We start from the raw sequence: 12,240 nt of genomic DNA on the forward strand, positions 1-12,240 counted from the left end.
GGCCCTGAACAAGCGACGGTTTTTGATGCACATGAAGTGAGAATGCGTTGCCAAGCTGGCCGCAGGGGAAATGACTGTCGTAGTCGGGTGGAAACAATGACTCTCCGCTTGGAAACCTTTGAGCTCTGGTGGAAACTGAGGGGCATTCGTTTCAACCCGGGGCCGGGAAATGCATCAGGGCAGTCGGCTCATTGGCTATTTATAACCATGGTGAGGTGAAACGTACAGAGCTGGGAACTTCATCCCATCCAGCGGAGGGTGAGGAGGTATCAGTCGCCTCCATGACCTAGCGCTGACTTCGGCTATTGCTTATACTCTCATTAATATTGAGAAGACAAAGCAAGATGTCAAACGCTTCTGGTTGCACTTGACCAAATCGAGTCATGAAAGAAGCTCCTTATGAGGATCGAGAACAAAGAGCATGCAGGGAAACAACATGCAGAGAGGGTCAACCTTCTGTACACACATCCATTGGCTCTTCATAAACAAAGCAAGTGCCCATGCAGCATTAAGAGGAAAGGAATTGTGGATGAGGGGTAACGGGGGCAAAAACAAAGGGAAAATGCATGACAATTATCCCCGACCCCGCTGGAACAGTGCCTTGCCACCACTGATGGTCCGGAGGTCGCAAAGGGGGCTTGCTACGGCAGCTGGTGTGGGTGGATGGCCTAGGGTGGGGAGGGTGGGGACAGTGACCGGCTGGCTGAAGGGCAGGGCGGGGGTGAGGTGACTGTAGCGAGTAATGTCTTCTCAGGGCTATAACCAGCTAGTAAAGTTTTCCTTTCCCCTCATGCAACCAAAGTTTGTTTTCTACAATATCGAGCCCTACAATCCTACAATCAGTGTCGTCCAATCTGGAGATACTTGCAACAGTTAGCCTCACTTTCCCACAAAAGAGGAGCAGATAGGCGTGAAATAGCTTATGTTGTGCAAGCAGCTAGACCATGACTGGACCTGAATGGCACAAATGATGAGCTGGCCCTTCATGACAGCACCAGAGACACTCTCCCATAGTCCAGCATGCAGGAACCACACTGGAAGCCCAACTAAATTCACTTTTATTGTCCTATTTGTTCCAAAGTGTCATCCACCCACAATGGGTTTCACAGGATCCGGCCACTCACCATCGCTACTATACACTGGGTCCGTATTCATTACATTACCATTACCATTGTCAAGATGTATGTAATGTATTAGTTACTATAATAATAAAATGAAACACTAAAATAATTAATCCTCCAACAAATGATTTGCATAAATATATGATCATTTAGGCTGCAAAGATTGTATAAAAGGTGCCATATATGGGTTCACTCTAGTAATAATGTTGTATTCACCCACCATTTATGTTCTATAAAATAATTTGACATTGTATTACATAAAATAACGAATAAAAACAACAAAGCAAAATTACATTTTGATTATACATTTACCATAACCAGAAAAAGGTATGAAATTATTAACATTTTTGGATATCAATTAATAATTATTATAGTGGGAATTACAAAAAAATATTCAATGTAATTCTATCAGCCCAGTAGCTCTCCTATCAAGAAAACATAATTTTAAGTCTGGTGAATTTTTTAATTCTAACTGCAAATGAAACATTATGGAGACAATAAGCTGTCAAATATACTATATCATCATATTATAATGATAACATCTAGTCACTGTAAGACAAAAGAGCAGCAAAATTGATTTCACAGCTTTCTGTTGAAGACAGAGAGCTCACCACCCACTGATATTCACCACCGGAGGAAGCGGTGAAGGTCACATGATTAACTCTCATCAGACCAAATCAGCCTGGGCTCCTACAGGGCTTCACAGGTCTGATTCATTATCCATCCAGCAACTTAATGTGGGATTGGTAATTATCATTAATGCGACTGTTTCGGTTGGAATGGACTGTGGGATGAGAAATGGCCGGTCGCCTGTCAGCACAGAAGTCGTGATCTCATGGCTCCGTCTGCCTCTTGTTCATTAAATTTCTCACAGGGGACAACCGGGACCCTTGTGGACGATTAATTTGAGATGGGGGCAACTCCCAGCATGCATTGTGGGGTGCCAAGTGACAGCAGACAGACAGCACTGGGACAAAGTGGATGACAAATTTTCGCCTGTTCGGAATGACTCAGAAGGTCAGCCAAAAAAGAATAAAGACAGATTGTTAGTCGCCATGGTAGCAGGTTAACACCATATTTCTCTTTTTTTCCTTTATTTTTTTGGTCACATTTTGCCACAAGACCCACTAGCATTGCAGGAGTAAAAACTAAAAAATAACTAGTTTTAAGTTCATTCAATGCACAGATTATTTTTTCATTTTGTTCATTTGTTCTTTTTAGTAATATATAGGCTGCTTTTCTTTTTGTCTGATTAATCGTTAATTGATACTATATGACAATGAAATTAATAAATATAGCATTTTGGTAGTAAATTGAAAGGCTAAATTCATTTGTATTTGTCAGACAGTGCTGCTTTCCTTCGTGAATAACGTCTGACAAGACGTGTTTGGGGAACAGAAATCCTTCTTGATTAAAATTAGGGTTGCACGTATAAACGGTAGGCGGTGGAAATTCAGCCAATAAGAGAGATTATATCGGCCTAGCGCAGAAATATCCGCTCCACGCAATATAAATAAGTATATATATCTATCTATAAATCCTTAATCTAGAGACTGCAGACCCAATAAATAAAATAAAACAATCTTTTAATCTGTCAGTAATCCGGCGGTCACAGGTCACTGTGAATTGCGCCACATGTGCATGGAAATGACCAGGGCCGGTCCTAGCCAGTTTGGTGCGCTGTGCAAAATGTCATTATGATTTAAAATCACGAAATAAAATCTTGGAATTCTGGAGGGACTGCATGATACAATATGAACAAGCATAGTGTTATTTAAATATTGTATATATATATATATTTGTATGATGCAAGTGATTACATAAAATTTTAGGACTTTCTGTATATACATGGGTGTGACAGAAAGTCCACTGCCCAGATATTGTTGTATCTGGTATATGGTTTTACCACCATATGCTATATGCTGATGTATCTGCATTGCGGTGCCTTTGCTATGCACACGTTACCCTTTCAAAAACAGTTACATTACTGGGGCACCGTACCCACACACTGCTCCCTGGGCGCCTGTCATGGCTGCCCTCTGCTCACCAAGGGTGATGGTTAAAAGCAGAGTGTGCACATGTGCTGTGTTGCAGTGTATCACAATTACAATCACTTCACTTTCACATGTAAATTTACTCATCAAATCATTTACTGCAATATCTACTGTCTACGGTTCAATTTATATTGAAATATGAATTTTATTCCGTATCGCCCAGCCCTAATTGAAATCTTCCTTTTATCTAAGTTTTTTAAGTGAACTTTTATTCAACAGATTACCTAGAACTGCACTCTAAAGCGCCTACCTCTTTCCCATGAGACTCGCGGGTTTTGCCAGGCCAAGGTTGCTCTTGTTGGGCTGCTTCTTGCGTCGCGTCAGCCTCTTGCGCCCGGAGCTGACGGGCACGTCTTCTGCCGGACTGGGGGAACTGGCATCGCTGCCTTTGCTGTTGAGGTCCCGCAGCACATCGTAGTTAATCTTGCTGGAGATCTTCTTCTGCTCCAGCATCTTCTCAATGGCCTCCCCAGCTGTGTTGGCCCGGATAGGCTCTCTCCTTTTGCTCGGCTTCCTAGGCTGCAAGGACGCAGGCAGACGGAAATGAGATATCCTGGGACGAAGCCCGTTCACACTGCTCGCTCATCTAATGCCTACAGTGGCCTGACAGCAGCGGCCATCCTTTGGCGTAGCGCTACACAGGTGGCGTTTTAATTTAGGTGGCTACATGCATGCCGGTAATTAAGTGCCAACTGGCAGCCGATTGGGGCTCAGATGCATTATTTCTTCTTCTTCTTTTCTTTCTGGCAGAGGCACTGGAGGAGTGTGGCGCCAACTGGAAAGTTCTTAAGTTAGGTCAAAATATCCAGAGACCTTTTGACAAAGCGCATTCACGTCGCACAGTTAAGACTGCGGGGCTGTTAATTAAAAGCCAGTTGCAATGTTTTGGCAGATAAATTTAGGTGGCCAAAGCACATTGGGAGACCATTTTTGATTCAGACTGATCAGACACAAGCAAGTTTGTGGATCTGCAGAGGCAGCATTTCAATGCACAGATGTCATGCACCTACATTTCAAATGTGTATAAAAACTAAAGAAATGTGCCATGAGCATTTTAGAATACATCTGAGTGACATAAACAAAGAAAAGTAAGGTGTACTAGCACCCCTTCTGTAAAAAAAAAAGTGGAAGTGATGGCCCAGCAGCAGAGCAAGCGGAGGAACCGCCAGCTGAATCATACCCAAGTTCATGGAGACCCACGATACAGCGACATTCTACTATGCATGTATTATATAACTGTGTGTTACTGGTCACACTGAACACCAGACAATGTGCATGGAGAAAATATCCAGTGCACTTTGCAAGAAGGCCAACATGAATTACCAAAAAATACTGTACGTATGCTGTCATGCACTGATGTTTCATTTTGGGCTTTTAAGTGAAATGATGTCTGGCTCCCAGCTGTCATCAGAGAGATGATCGGATCTCATTAAGGCCCTGGAAAATCAATTCAAGTGCCGGGACTGGTCAGTAATCACCAAAAGGTCGTGTTTAGTTATGCATCCACAGCAAATCACTTAACCACATCAAAGCCCACAGACACTGGCGTGACCGTATCTGGTATGGATATCAAGCTCTCTCTACCTCGTAACGAAGCCCTCTGCCAGGCGGGCTGGCCCCAAGAAAGCTGAAGTGCAGATGTCTGAGTGGGAAACTGGAGAAGGGTCTGTCTTTCGCCAGCCAATGGAAAGAATGAGTTCCCCCTCAAACAAAGATGCCTTAAAGTCAGGGGTGGGGGCAGGAGCAGCGGGGACCCCTGCCGCCCTGTACACAGACATACACCCACCTTTTCTTTATACGTCCCCATCTCCTTCTCCTTGGCAATTCTCTCCTCTTTTTCTGAAAAGGCGAAAGGCCGACACAGACATAAAAAAAAAAAAAAACACCAAAAAGTATCAGTCTTGTACGTCAGTGTTCATCTAGAGCCCAAAAATAGTCTGCTAAAAGGCTATAAGAAATACACTTAAAAAAAATTGAGCAGGCGTTTGAAAAGTCCATTTGAAGTCTGAGGGGAAAAAAAAAAGAGAGAAATCCCTTCCTTTGCCGAGCGCTTCTTATCAGCAGCGAAGCCTTCATTATTAGAGAATGCTGGCTACCTGCCGGGCTGTGGAAAAGCCTCATTGCAGTTAAGATGAGACGATTTAATGAGGAGGTAAAGCCCCCTCCCCCCTTACCTTTCTGTTCCCTCAGATATTCTGCGTTCTGCACCATCCAAAGCTCCGTTTTAGCCAGCACCTCCTTCTCATTCAGTATGTACTAATAAAGAGATTGGGATATGGTGTCAGATTGGGATATAATGTATATATGCATGTGTGTGTGTGTGCGTGTGTGTATATATAATGACAAGACAGCACATGGTGCACACAAGGAAAGTGTCCTCTGCATTTAACCAATCACATTGTGAGCAGTGGGCAGTGGGATATTAAAGGTGCAGTGAACCTTGCTCATGGTTCACTTGATGGTTCGGGATTTGAAAATCATTGCTTTCATAATTACATTGATGTATGCTATACATCTTATGTTTACGTAGATAATGCCCTTAAAAAAATAAAAATAAAACAGATATCTCAAATTATTAGACTATTACCTATGATAAATCAAGGAAGACCAAAGATAGTATTTTCATTTATAGAATTAATACTTGGTTGGGCTTGAAAGGTTGAGGTTTAGCTATTTCGAATGAGATTTTAAGGCTTTCAGTAGGCTATGTTTAAAACTGACCCCCTCTGACAGAGGAGATGAAAGCCCCTTGTCTCTTCAGGGGTAAACCAGTATAAATCGGTCCACGCACCTTTTCAATCTCCTCCTCGTCGATCCCCTCCAGGTCCAGCTCGCCATTATCTGATTTGTCATCTGAGGACAGAGAAGCAGCGGGGCTCAGATTCACCCTGGCAATAATGTGATTTCAAAAGACAGATTTATCTTGTACAGGGACCTAACCCTGCCCAGCCCAGGTGGAGGAAATGGTATATTTCACGTTAGCTACTGTCCGTTGTTTTTGCTTGTGAGAGATTTCTTTTAGTTGAAGCCACATGTCCAAGGTTGAATTGGAATTAGCTTTTGGTAAAGCATGGAATAAAAAAAAAAACTTGTTCTATGTGCAATATCAGTGTTAACACAATACTAAAGAAAACGTATGTATCATGTGCCACGAGCATTTTAGAATACATCTGAGCAACATATACAAAGAAAAGTAACGTATTCTAGCACCCCTTCTGCAAAAAGAAGTGGAAGTGGTGGCTCAGCAGCAGAGGGGGCGGACTTGTAACTATTGTTGTTCAATCCCCGAACCGCCATTGAAGACACCAGTATCAGCATCTGGAGGAGGTACTGACAGTCCTCACAGCTGTCGAAAAAAATGTAGGCAAAATTATTTTATGAATAGAGACCTATTGTCACGGGTTCCCGCCATGGCTCCACCCACCCAACAAGAGTACCTGGAGCACTGAGTGCAGGCCACGCCCCCTTGAGCGCCTGCGCCTGCACCCCGCACTATAAAAGGGTTCATGCAAAAGTGCTCCGGGTTCCGGTGTTGCACCGAACCAAAAGAATGACGGGATACGTGACTTGCGTATTTTACAGTCTTTTTAAACTCGGATGAGTTTTCAGTTTGATTTCCAGGTGATGGTGTGAGGACGAACCTTCCCCTTCTCATTTCCCATTCCCCTCTGTCCCGAGCTGATTGAGTGTTGAATTGATTTTGAAATAAATGTGTGGAACAAATCAGTGCTTGGGTCCCCCCCTTCCTGTGTTGTGTCACCTTTAGACCTGGTTGTGGCTGAATTGAAGGAAGGGGACTCCTTATGATGTCAGGCGATCTATTTTTGTGCATGTGATTGACTAATATTTTATAGTCTCGATTTGGTTGTGCTTCTACTATTTCTTTTTTCCTGAAACACCACACGCCCTCCGGTGTGACTCCCCGATTTTCCCGCTGACAAAACCACAACAAGTTCCTTCACCAGGGCGCCCGACTGTAAATACAACACAGAAGGTTATTGGCTTGTTTGACTTCTGAATATTCCAGTATTCCAAGACTATGACAAATGGCACAATCATACATGCCTTGCGAGTTCTTTGTTGTATAACTGCCAGTAATAGGCTTTGTCGGAACGTGAAAAGAATTTAAGACGTCCTCAAATTGTCTTCAAGCGCAGGATAAGATATTCAATTAATCCTCCCAGCTTACAAACGGAGAGCAATTAGGCAATAGACGCACTGCGTGGTAATGCAATGACCCACCATTCCTGTCACCTGACGCTCATCACACTGGAACCGGCGGAACACATTCATCAAATTGAGCTCAGGATGAGTGAGGAAAAGGTGGAGAAACGACACAAATCGTGGCAACATGAAGGCAGGCACATCTGTAGGTGGCTCTTAAGACCGAAAGCTATTAGTTTGGGCTAATTCTTGAGTTCAAAGCACTCAAGTTTGACTTTGAAATTCGGTAATGAGATTTTAGCTGCGTAATCTTACGAATCCGAGAGCTCTCATACAACCTACTTCTTCATTCTACACAACCACACTCTTGTCAATACATCACAAGCAGTGTTTCTTCAGTCCACAATCAGGGGCCTGAAAAGGCTTTTCTGAGCCAAAACGCTCGCAAAACTGCCAGAAATTTTTGTTCCGTATTTAAATGCCAGGACTACTTAACATACTAAACGTTGGGTTCCTTGAGAAGCTATTTTCGTTTTTATTCATGATACCTTTTATTCGTAATACACTTTTATAGGCGTAATTACTCTTTTGTTGCGGAATTCGGTTCGATACGATAGTGAATCTTACGTGTTATGCCTTAAATAATTTGATGGAAAAATATCCTCCTGTTTCCATCAACATAAATAAAACTTGGATTCTTTAAAAAAAAAAAAAGCGTGACCAGGCATGTTTACTCATATCCAGAATGTCTGATTTACAGAAATAGATGCTAACAAGAGAAACAAGAAGGGAAGAAAGCACATTGCTTCCTCATTCTGGACAACCCATGTTGACCCGCTCCTGTCTGGTGTCCCTCAGAATCCACGACTGCCCCCCCCCCGTCCTCAACGCTCCTGAAACACCCAAACATGATCTCATTCACCATCGAGTGGGAGAAGTGGGCAACGTGACGCCAGCGAATGCTCCCCACGCGCTTCAGTCTGCAAGGTGCGCTGTAGACAGGAAGCATGCACGCGCTGTCACGGCGAAATAAACACGAGTCAACAAGCCTGCCGGTGAGCTGATCTTGAACGCTTTCATTAGAAGAGTGGATGTCCAACAAAGGGCCAGCAGGTAGAAAACAAGAGACGACGCCACGCCTACGCATTACGGCAGCAAACACAAGAGCTCGGCTCTGATTCTGTCACCGCGACGAGCTGCCGAGGGAAGACGGGCCTCGGAAAAGCACAACCTGGCAGATCCAGGGACAACAGACACATTTTTTTTTTTTTCGAAAGCCGCAGCGGCGAAGGGGGAAAATTGGGTCACAAGCTGTCAGCCATCTTAAGAGCCTACCCGTGAGATCTCGGGAAGGTTCCTCCTCCAACGCGCAGCTCTGAGGACGGGCGCGGGAGACGGCCGGGGTCGTTACACTTCATAATCTGACGCTCGGGCCCGGCGCCGTGTTTTCCAACCATGTAATGGATATCGATTCCATACGCCGCTGTTTTTATTGGTGATCTATTGCTACACGTTGCTCCCGCGACAGCTAATGTGATCCATCGACGTGCGTGCAACGTGCATCAAGCCTTAAAGGATGGCTGTAGCCTTCGCTTTTTTCTGCCACTGCTGAACAAGTCATTTTAAAAAAGAATGCGCATAGCATCCACTGTCCTGTTTTACGTGTTTTACCACACGCCACATGATGCTCCCAAACCTATCCAGTCTCTATCAGCTCTGCACTTGTGTCCCCTTGAAAAATGACTGGAATATACAAATCGATCGGGCGCCCGGTACAGCATGGGTGGTGCTAGCAGTTTAAAAGCATCTGCTGATGCCAGTTTATTTCAACAACACTCAGGCGTAATAAATAGTAACCCCTTCGTTTAAAAAGTAAACTGATGTTTAACTAATTAAAAATGTCGACTTATTAATTGTGCTTTTTGCAATGAAGTGATTGCAAGTAATCACAATGAATCAATCAATTATTAAGAGGTGGTAGTAGCCTAGTGGGTAACACACTCGCCTATGAACCAGAAGACCCGGGTTCAAATCCCACTTACTACCATTGTGTCCCTGAGCAAGACACTTAACCCTAAATGGCTCCAGGGGGGGGACTGTCCCTGTAACTAGTGATTGTAAGTCGCTCTGGATAAGGGCGTCTGATAAATGCTGTAAATGTAAATGTAAATGTTAAGACTTAATCAGGTACAGACTAATGCTTATACAAAGATCGTTACTGAATTTGGTTCTGTGTCACTAACATCACACCAAATCCAGCTGCATTCATTGCTTTAAATGAATTAATCTAAACATTTATAAATTCAAAATCTATTAATTTTGACTGTGCTAAGAAAAATACATGGACTGGCACTTGCCCTTTTAACAAAAGTGTGTAGAAATGTTGAAGAAGGCAATAGTGAGCAGAGATGGACAGTGCCAGCGGACTTTGGGACAATAAGACAGGGTGGGTAATATAGAAAAAGAGAGAGAAAGTTGGGGTAGAGTTGGAGTAGGATAGACAATAAGCCGGCCTGATGGCTCACTCTGATGGAGAGAAGCTTACCAGGGTCTTTGCGCCGCCAGTTTAGCATGGGGTTAACACAAGGTCAGCTGCAGGCTCAGCCCCGCCAGTGGGAACGGAGCGGTACTGAGCTGTGACCGGACCGAGGGTGTGTCTGGCACTAGTGCGCTCTGTCATCCACACCCCGGCATTAGCGGCGACAGAGTCAGCCACAAACCGTGTAATTTCCTCCGCCGCCTTGTGGATCACATGACCCTTACATACACAGGCCCGGACCTTTCGACCTGGGAATGGCTTGTTTTGGCTGCTGATTATGACTACAGTGCGTTCCAGCCAACTGGCTAACCCGAGACACACTGGTGATCTTAAAGTCAGCAACGTCCCCTTGACAGTCAGCAAATTTCATGGCAGAGTGGACCATGAGATGTGATCGTGCACTTGAGTGAACATAATCTAAATTACATAATGTGCAACTCTGCTCTGAAATGAAATCTGAGGATTAAGTGCCTCTGCAAGGCAATGCATGTCATGTCTTATTACACTGCTAATATTCTACTTAACACGGCAACATACATAATGCAACGCACCCAAGCCTAAATTTACACACCGTATAGTTAAATATCTGGCATTAAGGTGGCATATTATTATTCAATTAGCCATGATTATTCATGTATCTGTTTATACCAGCGGGCCTGACTGCATAAGAAAAAGCTTTGAAAGGTTGAAATGAAGCATCCTCCGTCATGTCATAATTCTATGAATTGAAATGACAGCACTCTGGAAAATGTCTCCAGCTGTCACCAGAGACAAGGAGTGAGAAAGTGGAGGGTTGCTGCTCACATCACGGTTTACGTCCTTATTTTGAAGTACACAAATACTTAGTTCTGATAATTCCATAAATTTAGTTTAGCTGTCATCTCCAGCAATTAAGTTTCGTCTCATCGTCCCACCCTGGGGTCACCAGCCCATCGCAACCAATCACACACAGATGCATCAGCGCACCAATATGCCATCATATCAATATTTTACAATTGGTCTCTGTGTTGTATGCAGACCCCACCTTGGGTGTGGTGCAGAGCAGGCTGCAGCAGTGAAACGAAAGCATTTCATTTTTTTTATGAAAAACAATTACAGAGGAGACGAAGAGAATGTTGTACATGTGGGTCAAGAGAAGGTTTAAAAATGAGGAAGTAGAGTTTTCTGTTATAAACTGGCCAGGGCATATACTGCCCATAGTATTCAACTTGGTCCTAGTAATGTTAATCTGAAGTGACACTTTTTTGAAAAAATACAATCCCGACTCAGACCTTGTGCAGATTTTGCATGCTCTGGTGCTCTGGTTTCCTCCCACCATCCAAAGGCATGTACGCTAAGTGAATTGGTGACTGTGAATTTCCCATAACTGCTTAGGAATAAGCAATTGCAGAAAATGCTGGCAAGAAACAAGAAAACACAATTGTATGACTAACACAGTGAGGTGGTTTATTCCAGGGCAAGCGTACACAGGACAGGGAAGCAGGCATGATGACCCGACAATGACGAGATACAACCAGGGTAGATTTATACAGAGCAACACAGGCGAACACGATCCGGAAATCAAGAACACACACAGTCAACAACAAACACAGGGTTGAAGTAGCCCACAAAGTCAGGCAAAGACAGATACCTATAGACCTACTTTAGGCCTACTCTCACAGCGATGGAGGCGCGGTGCAGGTCGCAGGACACCGTGTGCTGGTTTAAGCCTGCGGTTTTACGAGTGAAGCCCTTGGTAACGCTGTAATAGAGAGGCAGCAGGGCTATAGAGGGATCATGCGGCTGTGCCAGCCGAGCCTCTTCAAAGCCTCTTGCCAGGGTGAGTGCGGGAAGCTGCCAACTGGCCGTGGGTGTCTGAGCTAAGGCCTAAAAGTCTTAGATGTGGGGATGATTGTCTGAGGGTTTAATTGCCTACCTCAGAATGACATGTATTAGAATGTACATGAGACAATATCATGCACCACTATTTTTTTCGGCCTATTTACTTTTTCACATGATTTTTTCATTATGCTGTCATGTCAATAACTCTTGAAACAGTTTCTGTTTTATGTGTTTTGCTTTTGTCTGTGCAGTCTAGTTGGCACTTCTGTAGTCTTGCTGGCCTGAAGCAACATAGATGGTTGAAAACCTACTTGAGTGACTCGAGACTGACCTTGATGAGTACATGGATTTTGGAATTGTAATTGCAATCGAAGTGTAATTGAAAATTTTAGACAACCCCTTGCAACTTAGCACCATTGCTGCAACCATTTCCACATTTCCCATTATGGCAGACAGACTGGGTTTCTATCTGTTGAAAACAAACGTCTTAAGTTTTACTGTCTGCCCAAACCCAGGATAAAAGCTGGTACAGCCATCAACA

The 12,240-nt window shown here is 43.8% G+C and overlaps 1 protein-coding gene across 2 annotated transcripts in view; it reads right to left on the reverse strand.

The window, feature by feature from the left end:
* brf1b (BRF1 general transcription factor IIIB subunit b) overlaps nucleotides 1-12,240 on the reverse strand; it is a 70,168-nt gene that overhangs the window by 13,355 nt on the left and 44,573 nt on the right. For both annotated transcript variants that reach the window (XM_029002232.1, XM_029002233.1), the window contains 4 exons: nucleotides 5,967-6,028; nucleotides 5,350-5,431; nucleotides 4,962-5,014; nucleotides 3,426-3,694 (listed from right to left, as the gene is read on the reverse strand). In XM_029002232.1, coding sequence (XP_028858065.1) covers nucleotides 3,426-3,694; nucleotides 4,962-5,014; nucleotides 5,350-5,431; nucleotides 5,967-6,028 — 466 coding nt within the window. The remainder of the gene's footprint in view (nucleotides 1-3,425; nucleotides 3,695-4,961; nucleotides 5,015-5,349; nucleotides 5,432-5,966; nucleotides 6,029-12,240) is intronic.

The sequence above is a fragment of the Denticeps clupeoides genome, chromosome 14 (assembly GCF_900700375.1).
Source record: "Denticeps clupeoides chromosome 14, fDenClu1.1, whole genome shotgun sequence".
NCBI lineage: Eukaryota > Metazoa > Chordata > Actinopteri > Clupeiformes > Denticipitidae > Denticeps > Denticeps clupeoides.